This window comes from Panthera pardus, unplaced genomic scaffold (assembly GCF_024362965.1).
Source record: "Panthera pardus isolate Hobbes unplaced genomic scaffold, ASM2436296v1 HiC_scaffold_12, whole genome shotgun sequence".
In the NCBI taxonomy this organism is placed as follows: Eukaryota; Metazoa; Chordata; class Mammalia; order Carnivora; family Felidae; genus Panthera; species Panthera pardus.
Window position 1 is genome coordinate 114,387,565 of NW_026526677.1, and position 19,869 is coordinate 114,407,433.

General features: G+C 40.0%; 1 protein-coding gene across 1 annotated transcript; it reads left to right on the forward strand.

The window, feature by feature from the left end:
• Positions 1–1,152: 1,152 nt before the first annotated feature.
• ANGPTL5 (angiopoietin like 5) lies at positions 1,153–17,804 on the forward strand. The gene is made up of 8 exons (XM_019433689.2): positions 1,153–1,305; positions 2,899–3,043; positions 5,316–5,419; positions 6,753–6,846; positions 8,975–9,075; positions 11,353–11,473; positions 13,726–13,911; positions 17,235–17,804. The coding sequence occupies exons 1-8, from the start codon at positions 1,210–1,212 to the stop codon at positions 17,552–17,554; spliced, it is 1,167 nt and encodes a 388-aa protein (XP_019289234.1). The 5' UTR covers positions 1,153–1,209; the 3' UTR covers positions 17,555–17,804.
• The last annotated feature ends 2,065 nt before the right edge of the window (positions 17,805–19,869 follow it).

Below are 19,869 nucleotides of genomic sequence, written 5' to 3' on the forward strand. Positions count from 1 at the left end.
AGTGGTGGTGAGGAAGTGAAGTCAGAGAATACATAACTGGTTTAAGATATTATTTCATTAATTAATATTTTAGTGCCTGTGGTCCCAGTCACTATATTAGTGCCATTAAAACCATGGCGTGGTCCCCATCTGGTACTTCTGAGGCTGGCAAATGAAATGGAGAAAATAATACCTTGAATAGGAAGCAAGACTCAGGAAAGTTTTGGATTATTTTATTTTATTTTAGCATAATGAATACTATACTCTTCAGTATAGAAACATGTCTCTTCTATACTGAAGAGAAGGAACTGTTGTAAGGGAGTGTTTGAAGAGTCATTACAGACATTGATCTATCAGCTTTGAGAGAGTGATCATTTTCAATAACAATAGTTCCCTTATGTTAATAATTTTTGAAGTTTTAGTAATACAGATGTAAAACATACAAATCAGAGTTCTAAAATTTGGTAATGATAGGATTCATGTGACCATGATTGGTGGCTAAATTCAAAATAGGTAGAAGCATATTTTACATCTGAATTAGCTTCCCTGCATGTCCACATTGGTTGCATTTCTGCTTGGTGTTTCGTAAAAAGTTTCTTTTTTTTCTTTTTTTAACATTTATTGATTTTTGAGAGAGAGAGAGAGAGAGAGAGCACAAGTGGGGGAAGGGAGAGAGAGAGGGAGACACAGAATCTGAAGCAAGCTCCGTGCTCTGAGCTGTCAGCACAGAGCCTGATGTGGGGCTCGAACTCACAGAGTGCGAGATCATGACCTGAGCCGAAGTCCAACACTTAAGGACTGAGCCACCCAGATGCCCCAAAACAGTTTCAATATAACATTCTTTCTACTCCATCATTCATTTCTACTTCCTTACTGTTTTTATGCAAACTGGTTTACAGTTATTGAGGGATAGTTTATCATTAGATGACTTTATAAATTCACGTTTCATCCATTTATTTATTTATCTAGTTATTGCCTGTATTCTAAAAGCAGGCATGTAGTGATAAAAAAAGGTTTGCATAACTTAAAAAGGACAGGATCTCTAGAGGCTACTTTGTTTTTCATATGAAGGGTGTTGTTTCAAACGAGGGCATGGAACCAGTAAGTTTTGGCTTCTGTTTTTGTTGTACACTTTCCAGAAGTTTTTAACTGAAGACTCTATGCACTGTAGTTCTTTCCACAGAGAGCTGACTGGTATTTGAAGAAGTTTTTCATTTCTTCAAGAAGAATATGATGTATCTTCCTCAAGCTTCACTTCTATTCTTAAATACATTTATTTTTATTTGTGGAGAAGTTATACAAGGTAACTGTGTACATCATTCTACGGTAAGAATTTCAGCAATATTATTTGACCTAGGAAGTATGACTATATAGTTTTCAAGATACATATTTAAAATTTGAAAAGATTAATTGTACCATCCAATATAATTATGGAAAACTTAAAGTATTTAGAAATGCTGAGATTCTGCTTAAATATTATTTTTAAACTTAGGAAACCATAACTGAGGATTGACACTTAACATATTTCTCGTGAAAAAAATTTTAAAGAAATTACAGGCCTAACTTAAAAACCAGCTGGCAACTTTCTGGTTAACTTTGATAATGAAATACCTGGTAGGTAATAAAAAATTTATTTTGTTATTTAAAAAAATAAATATTTTATAAACGTTTATATTTCAAACACAGTCTTGTGCTTCCTTTTCCAGGAAACTAGAAAATTTCATTTAAAACAATGTGAAAGTGACAGCTAATAAAGTATATGCAATACTCTGAGTAGATGGTGATTTGAATCTCTACATATTTAAATATTGGTTTATGATTTTAAAATGTTCTACAATGTATTACCGTGATACCAATCCCAAATTCCAAAGTTCCAAGGTTTCATAAAGATAAATTTTAGGAAAGCTACGGAAATAATAATAATATAGTTCTCTAAAATACTCAAAATTTAAAAACCTTATTTTAGATCTGGAAAAATGTAGTTGTTGTCAGGTTTTTGAAAACATCTAGGATGCCTATTATTACAAGAGTAGAAGGGAAAGAATAAGAAGTTAAAAGTAGGTCCATGTAACAAAATATAAGCATCTTTAGGTGGCAAATATCTTTCATACTATGATTAGCTTTTCACCTTTCTCTCAATATCCAGGTCAAAGGAAGATAAAGCTTGTTACTATTTTCTTTTAAAAACAGTTATTTAAGTCTGTATAACTTCCACCAAAGAATGTTTTATGTAGAAAAACCAGCATTCACTAATAAGAATAAATACCTTTGGAACGGCGGCTGGTAGCTGGCTTTTCAAGATGACATCTGTTGTTGATTTTGCAAAGGAAAATCCCAGGCTTTTTTTCTGTTCTGATATCTTTCAAATCAATGAGTACTTTACCTTTCAAATCTGTAAATACTTTAGCTTACATAAAAGTGACAAGCCTCCCACACATCCACCTCTACCCCTAATTCCTGATAATTGCTGGCAGAAAGTCCATTTGGCATAGAAATGTAATCTATGGAGAATAATCAGGGAACCTTCTTAGTTCTGTTCAAGGAACTTCAGATTCCCAGATGTTTGGCAGAAGGCTGGCTCAGCGCTGTATCAGATGTGGAAACATGCCAAAGTTAAGGATAAAGGCCATGGAGTCACGGTTATAGAAAGTAGACCCTAAGTATATCCTTTTGGTATTTGGAAGAAAAGGGGAGAGCAAAACTATTGAATTAATGTATACTTTTTATTGATCCTTAAAATTTACCCATAAGGTTTATTTGTAGACTTCTAACCAGTTCATTATGTTCTTGTCTAGTGATCATCCTTGTGTATGTCCTGAGATTTCACCTTTTCCATGTACTCTTCTTATATTTATTATGTATAGGTCACATAACATACTTCATATATTCTTTTCTCATTTCTATTTTTTTAATGTCAAGGATTCTCCAGGAGTCAACACTGTAGAAGATGTATCTAATGCAAAAGATGAGAGTAAAAGTAATGATACTGTTTATAAGGAAGACTGTGAAGAGTTGTGTGATGTTAAAATTAAAATTACACGAGAAGAAAAACATTTCATGTGTAGTAAGTAATAAAAATAATCACAATTATAAGGGTATATGATTTATTACTTCTAAGGTATGGAATACATAGAAAGAAATACGCCTTAGCTTTGTTTGGGTCATTTTATATGTATCTTGATCCTTCTAGGTCAGAGGTTTTCTGTGTTTGGCACACAGTAGGTGCTTAGTAAGTGTTTGGTAAATGAATGAATGAATCCTTCCATGTAGCCCTTTCAGCTGGCAGCAGAGGAGAGGGGCGAGCCAGACGGCACTGAGAGTTCCGTTTTATCAGTTCACCAGAGGCTATTCTCAAACTTCCATCTGAGCCATTACGAAATTTCACCTTAGTTTTGAGGGAGAAATTCATTAATACTGAATGAATACTACATTAGGCATATTACAAATTCATAGCCAATTTATGTAGCAAAATGTAAAAATAAACTTTCAAAGTCTTGATTTTTGTTTGCAACTGTTGAGTGACAGTGTGGGAATTTTCATGGCCTGTTATATGCACATGGGGGTGGGATGAAGAAGGAGAATCAGAAAGGGAGGGAGTGGTGATCTGGTCTAGGTCTTAAAGGATGTAAATCCTAGGCCAGAAAGCATAAAAAGCCCACTTCAATGTGTTCAATTCTATGTGCAATGCAAGCATCTCCTATTTCTCAAACCGGTGAGTTGCACTTAGGTCCATAAAGACAGACACCTAAATCCAGGAAGGCTCTAATGGAAAGCAAGAGACTGAAAGTAGAAACGAGAGATGAGCCTGGATGGGGTGCATTTTAAGATACCAAGGATTATTAATGTGAAAATTAGGAATGTAGAAGTAAAGTCACCTCTTAAAGAATAATGTGTGCAATAATGTGTACATGCTTTTGCTGTAAAGGGCAAAATTTGTATGAGGCCGGGGAATACATGGTAGTCAACGATTACTTCCCGATTTTGAGAGTTGTGTTGTACGTAATGTCTTTGGTGTAAGAAATACAGACTGAAATATCCAGGGACATCATGGCAGCCTGGTGTCAAATGATTTAGGAAAGTTATTTAAACTGTTCTTGCAACTATTCTCTGAGTGAGATTCCTTTGACATAAAAAAAAAACAACCTTCTAAAAAAAGGAAAATATATAGTAAAAGTTCAATCAGAAACCAACCAATCAAAACTCTAAGATTTATCATTTATAGGGGCGCCTGGGTGGCTAAGTCGGTTGAGTGTCCGACTTCGGCTCAGGTCATGATCTTGTGGTCAGTGAGTTTGAGCCCCACATCGGGCTCCGTGCTGCCAGCTTGGAGCCTGGAGCCTGCTTCAGATTCTGTGTCTCCCTCTCTCTCTGCCCCTCCCCCACTCATGCTCTGTCTCTCTCTGTCTCTCAAAAATGAATAAACATTGGGGCGCCTGGGTGGCGCAGTCGGTTAAGCATCCGACTTCAGCCAGGTCACGATCTCGCGGTCCGTGAGTTCGAGCCCCGCGTCGGGCTCTGGGCTGATGGCTTGGAGCCTGGAGCCTGTTTCCGATTCTGTGTCTCCCTCTCTCTCTGCCCCTCCCCCACTCATGCTCTGTCTCTCTCTGTCTCTCAAAAATGAATAAACATTAAAAAAATTAAAAAAAAAGATTTATCATTTATATTTGTTTGCCATTTGTTTATATAAAAATACATAGCGTCAATAGAACAAAAGAAATATTTATTTTGAAAATTAACTTGCATGATATAGATTATTGCCTTTTCCTTTCTTATATGATAAGGATTGAGGACTCCCAGACCTCCTCCTTCCATATCTCTCATCTTATTTTTTTTATAAAGTTTATTCATTTATTATTTCTCAGAGAGAGAGAGCCCACGAGCTGGGGATCGGCAGAGAGAGAGGGAGACACAGAATCTGAAGTGGGTTCCAGGCTCTGAGCTGTCAGCACAGAGCCCTACGTTGGGCTTGAACTCACTAACCACAAGATCATGACCTGAGCTGAAGTCAGTCGTTTAACTGCCTGAGCCTCAAAGGTGCCCCTGTATCTCTCATTTCATAAAGTGAAAGTTAATATTCAAAATGCTGTCTCTCTGTTACATCAGATTCACTTATTTGGGGGTAATCTAAACTATTAGAAAGCATAGTTTCATTAACCAGTGTGGATACAATTATTTTCTTGGGTGATCCTGAGTTAAACAAAAGTTATACTAACTGGAGTATTTAGATAGATGGAGATATATTGTGTCTTATGTTTATCCAAAATCACTTAAGCTCATTATTTTTCACCGTATTTTCTCTAACAATATTTAGCAAACACTTTTTATTATGATTTAAGGAAATTTGCAAAATTCTATTGTTTCCTACACACGAAGTACCAAAAAACTGCTAAGAAACATGATGGATGAGCAACAAACCTCCTTGGATTATTTATCCAGTCAGGTACGGACCTTTTCCTCTTGTGTTGTTATTGCACAGATACAGCGATACAATTAGAGGTACAACTGTTTAATTTTTTAATGCATTTGTGTCTAGACATGTGTTTACTGCCTGCTCAATTAGAGGCATCCCAGGAAGCCTCAGGCAAACATTAAAAAACACAAACAAACATAAAAAAATGGACCTTCACTCCAGGGGTGCGCAGTCAAGGGGACAGGAAGACGCGCTGAAAGCCTGTTGTGAACGCTGTCAGCGTTTTGCGGAAGAGAACTCCGAGGTCCGCGCTAGGGGATAGCTTTCCAGGTGCTAGAGCCGGAGGTTTGAGTCTCCGAAGACGCACACCTGCTTCGGAAGCCGCAGAGACGGCTCAGAAAGCAGAGTCTCTTCTGCTCGGGGTTGCTGTTTGCAGCGGTGCGGGCAGGCGGCAGGTGTACAGGGGCAGCCAGTAGTGTGTGATCGGGGAGGGGAAGGACCCACTTGGGGACCGGTCTGGAGGTGAGCGAGGGTGGGAGACCGGCGGGGGAGCCGCCCACCTACGCAGGTGTGAGCCACCTGCGGGGTACACAGCGCCCCCCACTCACCCCCCCCCCCCCCCCCCCGGCCAGGTGCCTTCGCGTCCACGAGGGGCCTGCTAGATCACCTGGGCAGGTGTGAGCCACTTGCGGGGTACACGGCGCCCCCCACTACCCCCACCCCCCGCCAGGTGCCTTCGCGTCCACGAAGGGCCTGCTAGATCACCTGGGCAGGTGTGAGCCACTTGCGGGGTACACGGCGCCCCCCACTACCCCCACCCCCCGCCAGGTGCCTTCGCGTCCACGAGGGGCCTGCAAGCCCACCTGGGCAGGTGTGAGCTACTTGCGGGGTACACGGCGCCCCCCACTACCCCCACCCCCCGCCAGGTGCCTTCGCGTCCACGAGGGGCCTGCAAGCCCACCTGGGCAGGTGTGAGCTACTTGCGGGGTACACGGCGCCCCCCACTACCCCCACCCCCCGCCAGGTGCCTTCGCGTCCACGAGGGGCCTGCTAGATCACCTGGGCAGGTGTGAGCCACCTGCGGGGTACACAGCGTCCCCCCCCCCGCCAGGTGCCTTCGCGTCCATGAATGGCCTGCAAGCCCACCTGGGCAGGGGTGAGCCACTTGTGGGGTACACGGCGCCCACCGGACAGGTGCCTTGGCGGCCTTGCTGCGGCGCTGGGGGCGTCAGGGTGGGGCGGCGGACACTGTTATACACCGCTGAGCTGCTTTGTAAGAGGCCGAGGGACGCCAGCTACAGAATTCAGAGGAAGGAGTTTTGTTCAAATATAAACGTGCTGAAAGGTGCGCCTGTTTGTTCAGGTTAACGAGCTCATGAATCGAGTTCTCCTTCTGACGACAGAAGTTCTCCGAAAACAGCTGGACCCTCTTCCTCACAGGCCAGTGCAGTCACATGGTGAGAACTTTTCTATTTCTGCCTCTTCCTACTTGACTTTTATTGCGTAAAATTTTCCTGGGCGGGTTGGTGCATTGAGAGGTTTTGTTTATAAAATACAGCTCCTTATTATCTAACAGACTGGAGGGGTAATACGTTCCCTGAGGCCGCCGTCCGCCCAGACAAATGTACTTTCCTGAATCGGGAAACTTTTCCAGGTGCCCCAAAGCCGTGGCTGTTCACAGATAACCAGAGTCCACCGCAGATGGAACACTTTTATGTAACTAGTTTCTGGGCTGTCCTTTACATTTTAGTCATAATTAGTCTTCAGTCAGAAGAAAAGAAAGTTTTCAGAGTTCTTTCTGCCTGCAAACAGTTTTTTTGAATTGTCTGAAATATTTCAAATTGGGACATAAAGTTTGAAATAAAAAAGGAACTTAAGACAGAAATAAACTGGAATTTAGAACCTTTTGTATTCAAATGCAGTGTAGTAATTCCTAGAGGCTTGTGTTTCTAAGAAAAATAGCCCATCACTCTTACAATTATGAATTCATACCAGAGTTCCAAGTAAATAACTATTATTGAGGGCCTACTGTATGATTTTTTTGCTTACAAAGGGAAGAAAATAAACAATTACTGAGAGTCTCCTAAGTGTCAGGTACTAAGGCATTTCCGCATGGTATTTTATTTTACATTTTTATTTTAGTTCATGTAGTTAAGAGCGTGGACTCTGAGGTCAGACCACCTGTTTTCAAATCACTGAGGCCTGTTTCCTCGATCGTTTCCTCATCAGCAAACTGCAGTACGTACCTCACAGTTGTTGTGGGGATTGCATGGCTAAGTACACGAAAAGCTCTTCGAATACTGCCTGAATGACAGTAAGACAATAGAAGGGTTTGCTGTGGTGATGAGGACCATCAGAGGAGGAATATGCAGCCCAGAAAAATCTAAATAATGCGTTCATACTTACGTGATTGGTGATGGCAGAGTGGAGATTCCAGCCCAGATCGGTCCTTCGTTGTGAACGTCTAGCACAGCTCTGAGCATAAGGTTGTGTGAGAATGTCTTAGCAATTCAGAACACAAGCAACGGATCTATATCTTCCAGCAATAAGGGGGAAGCAAACAATTTTTTACAGCGAATTTTCTGTAGGTGACATTTTCTGCATACGTATTGTGTGCCGGGCACTATGCTAAGTGCTCTCCCTATGCCTTGTATGTAAATTGCCAGAATAACACTACAAAGTAGACAGTACTATTAAAAGGACAGAAGAAAAGCGGGCAGGTAAGTTCGCTAAGGGTTCTCGGCTGCCGAGGAGAAGAGCTAGGGCGGTAAGCAGGCTTTTGGCTCTGGAGTCTCAGGCTTTCGTGTGTTTGTTTCACCAGGTGATTAACAATATAAGGGTTGATTTTATTTTATTACTATAGAAGATAATACACAGTAAAATGTCTTAGAATAAATGTAACACCCTTACCCACAGAATGTGCTTCCAGTCCCCTGGGAAGCGGGATGCTTTGGACAAGGCAATTCTGGGGCGCTACACTTTTAACTATAGGCGGCAGTGCAGGCTCTGGCCGCAGGCATAATTTCCTCTTGGGGAGGAGTGATTTCCTTGTCCTCTCCCTTGGCTCTTTGTAACAGTGGTCCCCAGCAAGAGTCTCTGCAGTCTCCAGTAGTCAAGGATGTGTCAGTAGTAGTTAATCAACTTATTCATTTGGGTTTCTCCTTCCCATTCACACAGACTTCCTTTACACATTATGTCCCCAAGATAAGCCTAGATTCCTGAAAGGGAATTACTTATTGGGTGAGAATGCATGATTATAAATTTTTTTTTTAATGATTATAAATTATATTAAATAAATGTGGGTCCCAAATGAAAATTTTAAGTAGTATGGAGGGCTAATCACTAACAGCGATGTTATTAGTGAAGGTTTATTCCAACATAAATTCTTTAGTCTCATTTCTTACATGTATTTTCTCCTGATTTCTAAAATCGAGATCATTTTTTTATTTCTAAGAAGTTAAAATCATATCACAATGGAATTTATATTCATAATTTCAGATAGCACTGTCAGATCTCTACAGCAAAATGATTAAGTCTTAAGTGTACACTTGAAAATATCCTAAATAACTAATTTTACTTTTCTAGGTTTAGATTGTACTGATATTAAAGACACCATTGGCTCTGTCACCAAAACACCAAGTGGTTTATATATAATCTACCCGGAAGGATCTAGTTACCCATTTGAGGTAAAGTCTTCCCTTATTATGTGGAATAGGATAAGCAACCTATCTATTTAATTAATATTAAAATTTTAATTCTTCTCATATTTTATTTTTCCTTGAAATTTTTAAAATAAGTGGGTAGAAGTTCCAGTTTCCCAATTTTGATTTTCTGAAATTCTTTGCCCAAACCACAAGCCAGTAAAAGAACCTGAGATTCTTTCGCTTTTCCACGTGAGGTGTCATGTTTACACTCCGCAGTAGGTACATTTCGTGCAGGATCTTATATACAATCTAAATATGCAGTAGAAACGCTCGCTTTAATTAGCTTGTGGATATTAGAAAGCAGTGTGGTGCTGTGCCTTGGAGCTTGCCAAACATACTTAGATTTCCCTTCCTGTATGTGGTTATACTTTCTTTGGGTGATAAACGATTTTTATGTGGTTATATAAGAAATTAATAAATAAGAAACCGCTTTCACTACACTATGAGACAGACCGAGAAGCTAATCCATTTTTAAATTGAACAAAATACATTACCCTCATGTCTAGGATTTCTGGAAGAAACTTCTATCCGAAATTATCTATTATTGGCAGGATATATATAATATCATATAATACTAACATAGTAATATATATGGTAATGTATAAGTTATTTACACATATTTTTTTCTGCTTGCTTTTTTGTGCATAAGAAAGTTTATGATGCTAATCTCACACCTTATTGATAATCTTCATTACACAGTAGTTTTTTTTCTGAATAGATACTACAAGTTCCTCATCTTGAAATTACCAACATTATTCACTAATTTTTTTTTTTTTTTTTTACTAACCTTGCTTTTTGACATCCATTGACCAGATGTTAAAAAATTGGGATTTAGGAGGGAAATAATTCAAAAATTATCTAACTTGCAGGGCGCCTGGGTGGCTTAGTCGGTTAGGTGTCCGACTCTTGATTCTGGCTCAGGTCAGCACCTCACAGTTCGTGGGATCCAGCCCTGAGTCGGACTTTGTGCCGACAGTGCAGAGCCTGCTTGGGATTCTCTTTCTCTCTCTGTCTCTCCACCCTTCTCAAATAATAAAATAAACTGAAAACTTAAAAAATTAACTGGGGCGCCTGGGTGGCTCAGTCGGTTAAGCATCCGACTTCGGCTCAGGTCATGATCTCACGGTTCCTGGGTTTGAGCCCCACGTCTGGAACCTGCTTCAGATTCAGAGTGTCTCCCTCTCTCTCTGCCCCTCCCCACTCACACTCTGTCTCTCCTTCAAAAATAAATAAGCGTTAAAAAAAAAAAAAATTACCTAACTTGCTTCACCTACAGATTCAAAACTGAGCCTGAACCCACATGGAGAGGGAAGACTTTTAATTTTGTGAAGAGTGGGAAGCGTTATTACCTTTTGTAATCATGGGAAGGTGTTGATTCCCTAACTTCCTCCACACTGCCGTTCTCTGTGAGCAGGAAGTTTCTAATGGGGACAACTGTATCTGATTTTCTGCGTCCTTACCATTGTCCTCTTAGGGGGATTTTACAGAGCACTGACAGATGCACCCAGGATCACAGGCTGTGGTGAGGCACAGATCACACCTTCCTGTCTGAAGATCCCACCTGGACATAGGCCGTTCATGCCTCTGGGGAAAAGAGGGATCAAAGACAGGCCCACACGCCTATGTGGTTAAAACTTAAAAAACATCACTGTTTTAATACGAAGGAGTTAGATTCCTCATTCTGCTACAGGTTGGCAGGGTCACCACTCAACTGAAAACTATCTGTGGACGTGAGGAATAAGAGGGTGACCTCAAATGCCACCAACACTGCATCTGTAACGGAATGACTGACACAGGAGACTGTAATTAGGTTGGCCTCAAGTTTGCCTTTTAATAAAGTGTCCTTTCTAGGGGCGCCTGGGTGGCGCAGTCGGTTAAGCGTCCGACTTCAGCCAGGTCACGATCTCGCGGTCCGTGAGTTCGAGCCCCGCGTCAGGCTCTGGGCTGATGGCTCGGAGCCTGGAGCCTGTTTCCGATTCTGTGTCTCCCTCTCTCTCTGCCCCTCCCCCGTTCATGCTCTGTCTCTCTCTGTCCCAAAAATAAATAAAAAACGTTGAAAAAAAAAATTAAAAAAAAAATAAATAAAGTGTCCTTTCTAGAGATTTAAAAATGTCTGAATATATTAATAGCACACAATTGCATTGAAACTTTTAGGGCGACGGTCTTCTCTTTCTCTAGGCTTGAGGGTGAAGCATAAGTTTTCCATCAATGAGTGAAAATGATGGTATGTGATTTTTGTCTTTTCTGGGCCTGTTTTAGGTGATGTGTGACATGGATTATAGAGGAGGTGGATGGACTGTGATACAGAAAAGGGTTGACGGGATCACGGATTTCCAGAGGCTGTGGTGTGATTATCTGGACGGATTTGGTGACCTTTTAGGTCATAGTTCATTTCTCCTTTTTCTTTTTCTTTCTTTTCTTTTCTTTTCTTTTTTTTTTTTTTTGGCATGACACTGATAGTTTATCTGTTGGTCAAAATCATTAGTAAAAATAGCAAATCCTTGTGACTATCAAAATAGGACTTACTTTCTCTTCATGTCGTGTTATTTTAGAACATGTGGGTTTTCAGTTGGGCTATGGAAATCGTTATCTTTGGATACCTGCTGAAATGGGGTTGAGTGAAAATTCTAAAATGGGTATCTATTAGGTATTTACTGTGCACCCAGCAGAATTCTGGTAGATACTCAACAACCTTTTGTAGAAAGGAACACTGAATGGCAGGCAGGGTTGTCATGAACCTTGAAATTCTTGAGGTGTGTGCTGGGTCTACACCAATGGAGAATCGAGGTACATGGTGTACAGATTCAAATTATATGACTTGGGAGGAGTGTATAAAAATATCAGTAAGAATCAATGCCCCAAAATTTGAAAACTGTAAACCTCAAGAGAATTGTAAAATCTGTTTACATTATTGCTGCAAGACAGTATTTCTTTTGCCAGCAAACAGAAATTCTAGTATTTGTGAACACTGCAGAATTTTACCTTTGTTGGAATTTTTGCAGATGATTTTGATCACTTTTATGCTGTTATTTTAAGTTGCTGTTGTTTTAATTTAAAAGCCTTAACATCCCATAATAAGGTCATCCAAAGATTCAGTAAGTGGTGGTATTGTGTTGCCAAAAACCCCACTGCATGCTAGTGATTGTAGAAAGGATGTGAAATGTAATTATGTATTATGTATTATGAATAAAGCTGAATAGCTGCCATGTTATGGAGTGCAGCTAATACATTGTGTTTTCTTAGCATGACCCCTAATTTTCTGGTAAGTGCTACCTCCTGATTCAAGTAGTCCTAGATCTACAGGCTCCAAATTGTCATCTTCCTCACTTTATGCTTATTTCTATGGGGAAATTAACTGAATTTTGAGAAAAATGTCTTCAGGCAGGTACAATTCATGGGAACAGACTGCCTTGTACTTTGTATATTTTAAAAAATAAACTTGGGATTAAGGAAAATATACTGTTAAGCCAAATTAGGGGCTAGGTAGAGGGGCAGGATGGCAAGGACACTTACATTGGAGTGTCTTGGGCTGGGGACACTAAACAGACCCACCTTTCTTTCTATATACCTCCTTTCTTCCTGCGCTTCCTTAGGGTATTTTTCAGTTCCAAGTGGGGTGCAGTTAGTGCCTCTAGTAAGCCCTGGAGAGGGACATGGTATCTTAGCTAGAATTTTAACAATGTGAATGCTGTCACACTATCCCCCAACTCTCTCAAGTTTTTTTGGACTAGACCCTTCCTTCCTTCAGGAATTTAATGATTCAAGTACAGGAATATATTCCAGAATAGAGGCTATGCCAGGCTGGGTGAGGGTGGGATGGGGGGTGGGAGTAGGGTCGAAAACCATTAGCTAGAACAGCAAGAAGAATGCCGTCCAAACACCACATTTACTAATTCATCCTGGATCTACAAACACCATTTCATTTTCATTCATTACATTACATTACATTACATTTTTATACATGGTTAACAGACAAAGTGCATTGTAATGAAGAAATATTCACAGAGCATCATTCTAAAAGACAGAAAAAATAATTGCAAGTGAGCATTTTCAGGAAATGTTTCTTTAGAACCTGCCACTTTGGAGGTTAAAACTCTTAGCATTTTTGAGTACACATCATTTTGTTACCTGCCACAGTATTTCAACAGGTTTTTGTTGACATGCCTTAAGGTAGATCTTGAATTTTTGGTCAATTGTTAAATGACTTTTTGAATTTAATTTGGTGAGATAAAAATGAAACAGTCTAGTTATTCCCAGTCTAGTGAAATAGGAAGATTTTATATATATATATATATATATACATATATATACATATAAGATTTTATATATATATACATATATACATATATATACATATATATACATACATATATACATATATATACATATATATACACATATACATTTATATATATTTATATATATATTTATATAATGTATTTGTGTGTGTATTTTTTTTTTTTGTAAATTAGACAAACACTGATAATTTGAATTTGAGCTAGGGCTATCTAGTCTCTCAAATAATTTATGTGAGTCATTTCAGTATTAAAAACTAACACCAAACCCTCAATAATAAGGAGTTATTATAAGTTGTATTAAAATATATTGAAAAAAACATTTCTTTTTAAACAGGTGAATTTTGGCTAGGACTAAAAAAGATTTTTTATATAGTAAATCAGAAAAACACCAGTTTTATGCTGCATGTTGCACTGGAATCTGAAGACGACACATTTGCTTACGCATCATATGACAACTTTTGGCTAGAAGATGAAACAAGTTTTTTTAAGATGCACTTAGGACGGTATTCAGGAAATGCTGGTAAGTTTTTTCTTCCCCCCAGTGATGCAGGATACTTAAATATAGCTAACTTGATATTAGGTGAAGGTAAAAGTAATGTTATTTCGCTTGGTCTATGCCAGATAACTGATAACAGAGTAGATTCGGGATGAGAAAACTGAGTTTTGAAACCCTGCTATGATCATCGACCCACCTTGTGTCTTTGAAGAGCTTATATTCTTTAAAACTATTTTCCATGTATCATGGCAGCTGATTCTTTAGAAGGAGAGTCTGTGGGGCAGGCTGGGAAGGAATTATTGACGTTTTCATGTTCTGAGAGGCCGGCATTGCATTTAGGAATCACAGAATGTCAGAGCCCATCTCCTTCAGTGTACAGGTAAGGAACCTGAAACATTAGGGACTTGCCCCAGCTCATCACACCTGAGCCAGGGCAAGAAGCCAGGTTGATAGAGCCACTAGTTTGGTGGGCTTTTTTCCCCACTATACCTTGGTGCATGTACTCATTTCCAAATAAATTTAATTTTTAAGAACTTCAAAATACTTCATGTTAAATTTATAATTTGATGCTGAAATTTTAAATTTGAGTTAATACTAAATTCAACTCTCCTGTTGTTGCTCATCATGATACTTGTTAATTATGTATATTTAGTGTTAGAAATCCAAAAGTGAGTGAGATATGTTCCCACTTCTTTAACTGATTATAATATAGAAGGGAGATAAACCCAGAAATGTGGAATACTGAATACTGATAGAGCTTTGGACATTTAGGAGAGGGAGACAATGATCTCCACTGATCGCATCTGGAAAATCTTTATGGAAGGGTGGTTTCCGGCAAGGAGTTAATGTTAGATCCAACGTGGGAAGGTTTTTAAAAGTACAAACTACTGCAGAATCCAATTCAGTAAGTTTGGGCCCAGGTATTTGTATTCAAAGATGGACGTATTGGCAACCTTATAGTTGAGAACCACTAATGTGTGCTTGCAGGAAGGGATAGGCTTTTGGCAAATGAATGTTGGCAAAGAAAGCAGCTGAGTCAAGGCACAGTGGGAGGAAAATTTCTGAGAGTGAAGAGTTGTCTGGTACAGTTGTCCACCTTGGGATGTTAGGTGAAAAGTCTGAAATTCAAATCTTGATAGATAAGGAAAATTTTCAAGAGTTACAATATGCAATTTTTAATGCTGCCTCTCTAAAAGTGTAAAGAACTATCTAAATATGGAAGCTACTGTGTTAGTAAAAGTGTGTGTGGGGTTTCTCTATTGGACGGAGATCTAGTTAGAAGACTCAGTGTGTCATTACACAAGTGTTTCATTACAGAATCCTCAAATTTTGCTATGCCCTACTCTGCATTTTCCCAATGAGGTTGTAAACTAACTTTCAACAGTTGATCACACAGTACAATCAAAATAAAGAAAAAGATGCCAATGGGACATGGAGATAGAAACACAGATGAAACCAGGGTTAAGTGTGATCAGGTGCATGGTAGAGATGAGCTACAAATTGGATTTTTAGCTCAAAGCAAAACCATAAATATGAAATTCTAACATTTGAGCAAACAGTTCTCCCAGGAGAAGGACAAATATTCCTGATTCTAAAACTGGCAAAGATTTATTTGGGTTCCCAGAGAAAACAAAGGGACATGTTCTGTAACTACACTTTCACGGAAAACATGATACTGAGTTTTAATGGGCTATTTCTTAAAAACAGGCCTATGCATTATATTTTAAAAACTGTTTATAAATATAATCCAGTGGGGAGCTCCTATCACATTTCCCTTCTGATGGGTGGACTTTGTTCAGGGAAAGTGTCTGTGGAGCGACCGTACAACTTAGGCAATGCTCCTTAAATGCTGTCTCATCTGAAATCTGAGAGGCATTGCACTGTGTGGGTGTTGAAAATCACACTCTCCCTGCAAATACCTGCAATGTGGGCATTTTGTTTCCTGTGAGGTGCGGGGTAAGAGGCTTTAATATTCAGCACAGCTGGCGAACAGGATGGGCCACTACCCCGTATCAAGTTCTCCAGGCTCCTCAAAGACCTATCTCAAGAGATGCCAAACATTTGGAACATGATGAAACAAATGTGGGCTTTGGATTCTTCAAAGATTTTGCACAGCTCTACTTTAAGTTAGTGTTTTCAAAAGATGAGCACAGTTTACTGCAAGTGAAATCTAGGTGTCATGGGACCAATTAGAACCTTCTGTTTATATAGTTTGATTCAAACAAAACATGGCTTCTGCCCCTGCTACTTACTTACATGGGCTGCCTTGACCAAGATACTTACTCTTTCAGGTTTTGGCGAGTATCAGGGAAACCATACACGCAGAACCCAGTGTGGACCTTTTAGGAATGGTAGTACTTGAGCTACTCTCCATGTGTCATGTGGAGAGCCATTCTGGGCTCACCTCAGGAAGGTAGCTGATTATATGCTTGAGGTAACTGCGTATGTGATATAAACCTGGGGGCCCCTGAATAAAACCAAACAACTTGTGCAGCTACAAATGTAAGCCTCTTAATGTAGCAGATTCCCTTTCATCCCTGCCTCTTTATTTAAAGTGATGGAGGATGGAGGTGGCATGAAAACTTACTATGTATTATTATTACGTAGAAATTATTCTTTTCCCTAAATTACCAATTACCACATTACCCTTCCCCAAAGTATGACAGTTTTGTACAGCACCATTTTTGGCCTAAATTACCTGATTCCGTCTACAGAGCCAAATTTCCATTGTGGATTGTGATTTGGTACCAAATATCCACTTAAAGATGCCTATCATGGGGGCGCCTGGGTGGCGCAGTCGGTTAAGCGTCCGACTTCAGCCAGGTCACGATCTCGCGGTCCGTGAGTTCGAGCCCCGCGTCAGGCTCTGGGCTGATGGCTCGGAGCCTGGAGCCTGTTTCCGATTCTGTGTCTCCCTCTCTCTCTGCCCCTCCCCCGTTCATACTCTGTCTCTCTCTGTCCCAAAAAAAAAAAAAAAAAAAAAAAAAACGTTGGGAAAAAAAAAAAAAAAAAGATGCCTATCATGTTGAGGAATTCATTACCAGATTTTGGTATATTGCAATCTGGGGGAGAGATTTTGTTTGTTTTCATATTTTTTATTTTTTTTTAATTTTATTTAAATCCAAGCTGGTAATGGCTTCAGGAGTAAAATTTAGTGATTCATCACTTCCATACAACACCCAGTGCTCAGCCTAACTGGAGGGGAGACTTTCATATGATAGCTAGTAGAAAATAATGTAAACCTTAGTTCTAGATGCCATGCTTTGTAACGATAGTCTGGTAGAGGCCAATTAAAATGACAAAAAGTACCTTCAAATTTGGTCATTTAAAAAACCTGTTTTGCCCAGGTGATGGATTCCGGGGCTTCAGAAAAGAAGATAACCAAAATGCAATGCCTTTCAGCACATCGGATGTCGATAATGACGGCTGTCACCCTGCATGCCTGGTCAGTGGTCAGTCTGTGAAAAGCTGTAGTCGCCTCAGTAACAACACTGGCTGGTGGTTCAGCCAGTGTGGTCTGGCAAATCTAAACGGCATTCATCGCTTCCCTGGAAAATTGGTCTCAACCGGGATTCAGTGGGGCACATGGACCAGAAACAATTCCCCTGTCAGGATTAAGTCTGTTTCAATGAAAATTAGAAGAGCGTACAATCCATATTTTAAGTAATCTCCTTCTAAATTGTAATGTGTGGTCCACAGGTTTTTTTGGTAACATACAAAAGATTTTCTATAGTTTCTCTTTTTACTGAGTGTTTCAAACATTTTAGCCAAAATTTAACTATAGATGGCATCTAGGTGTTAAGAGTTCAGTTTGAAATCTTTAATTTTATACAGTTTTACAGAAGAAAACCTGACTTAGTGTATGCTCTTACTACTAACTATATTAACAATATGTAATAAAGTTTAAGTGAACTGCACCTTGTCTTCCTGGAATTTGTTGTCTTCTCCAAGAACTGTCCTTTTCTTCTTCTTCTTCTTCTTTTTTTAATGTTTATTTTTGAGAGAGAGACAGAGTGCAAGTTGGGGAGGGGCAGAGAGAGGGAGAGACAGAATCCAAAGCAGGCTCCAGGCTCCCAGCTCTGAGCGGTCAGCACAGAGCCCAATGCGGGGCTTGAACTCATGAACCAGGAGATCATGACCTGAGCTGAAGTCGGATGATCAACAGACTGAGCCACCCAGGGACCCAAGAATTGTCCTTTTCTTTAAAGCATACGTATTATAGTAGATGGTTAGGAAAACTGAAGAGAGCATTATGCTTGTTTCCATATTCATTGGAAATGGCTAACTATGTAATCTACGCATAATTTCTATTAAAGACAATGACAAGGAATAACTTTGTGCAGATTAATATACACATAGTTTAAAAACTTTACTATTTCCGGGTAGTTCCACAATATTTTACAGGTAATAAGAGTTTCCTGCACAAATAAAGTCCTTTTCCCCCCACATTTTATCATTGTTAATAATTTTATTCTTGTTTGTAATAAATTTACTGTACGTTCATATCCTGATCAGTTGCGTTCTAAAACACATTTATATCTTAACTTTCTTAAGCCAGTAGGAATGGTAGGACCTTGATTAAGCGAAGGACAGCAGAGAAAAGAGCCATGACTCAGTGGTCTAGAGGTAGCTCTTGGAACAAGCTTGTCCCCTCTCCTTTTTCCACTAAGCTGGAAAGAGTTGGAGGCCTAAGTATTCTGTGGGAAAACACAGCACCGAACATCTGGGCCAAGTTCAGTTATTGACAAAAAAGACGAGGGAAACAAGAATTAGTATTGGACAGAAAAGTACTTTGTCAAGAGTTAGGGTGGCATGGTGAGCTGGGAAGGGGACTGGAGTAAAAATACATGTGAGGATCTAGCTATCTAGGTGAGATATCAGCCCAGAATGGGGCTAAGCTTGTTTAGAACAGAGAATCCGAGCTGAGTTCAGGGACCGGCAAAAATGACGTGATCACCACTCAAGATCGCTTTCACTTTGATCTCCTCTCAAAGCTGTGAATAAATCATGCCCAGATACACACAGGACAAAGTCACAGATGGGTGGACATCGGTCCCCATGGCTTCTCACACATTTCACGGAGGCCCACTGAGTCTGTGTCCTGGCAGTGGAGTCAGATGTCTACCACGTGGAGGAGCCCAGAACTGTGTTTTTTTATACCTGCAGTGATATGAGCATCAGAAACAAATTTATCTACAAATTCAGGAACTAATTTTGCTACTTAGCAAGCCATGTCTTTAGTGTGGACTCTGGACCTTGGAGTTCTTGCCAATGGAGGGGGAGTCTCCGTTATTGCACAGCAAAGTCTAAGGGCTGCACATTTTTTTCCCACCGTGAAGGCTATGGAGATAGTGGGAACATCGCTGGTAAAAGCAGAATGGAAATAAATGTTGAGATGTTGAGGGAAAGAGATCCAGAGAGCAGCAAGAAGTTTTAATCTGTTTGGATTGGAGAGTAGTGAGATACAATTGACTTTGAATAGCTGAGGGACAGTGGCCACCAGGGTGCCTTGTGAGACGTTCTATCAAGAGGTCTCATACGCCATTGCAAAGGAGAAGGTATACTTTGGTTAATAATCCTGAGTTTAAGGTTCCCAGAAATGAAGCAACCTGACCTGTGATAGCAGTTAAGCGATGAAGACAACTGTTCTTGGGGCACCTGGTGGCTCAGTAGGTCGAGCATCTGACTCTTGGTTTCCGCTCAGGTCGTGATCTCACAGTTTGTGGGTTTGAGCCCCACATCAGGCTCCGTGCTTGCAAAACCTGTTTTGGATTCTGTCTCCCTCTCTCCGCCCTTCCCCTGCTCATTTTCTCTCTCTCTCAAAATAAATAAACTTAAAAAAAAAAAAGATAAATGTTCCTTTTTTTGCTATCTACTATCCCCAAAGCACATGCACAAGTGTGAGCAGTGGGCAGGAAAGGTTGCAGTCATGTGCCCAGGGTCTGGATGGCATCATTATAGATTCATTCTTCCTCAGTCTGA

What these genes read in the sequence shown, in the direction of transcription:
- ANGPTL5 (XM_019433689.2), top strand. Translation starts at nt 1,210, where the DNA reads ATGATGTATCTTCCTCAAGCTTCACTTCTATTCTTAAATACATTTATT. An exon ending in CGGATTTGGTGACCTTTTAG is followed by an intron (nt 11,474 to 13,725) that starts GTCATAGTTCAT and finishes CTTTTTAAACAG; the next exon opens with GTGAATTTTGGCTAGGACTA. An exon ending in ACGGTATTCAGGAAATGCTG is followed by an intron (nt 13,912 to 17,234) that starts GTAAGTTTTTTC and finishes TGTTTTGCCCAG; the next exon opens with GTGATGGATTCCGGGGCTTC.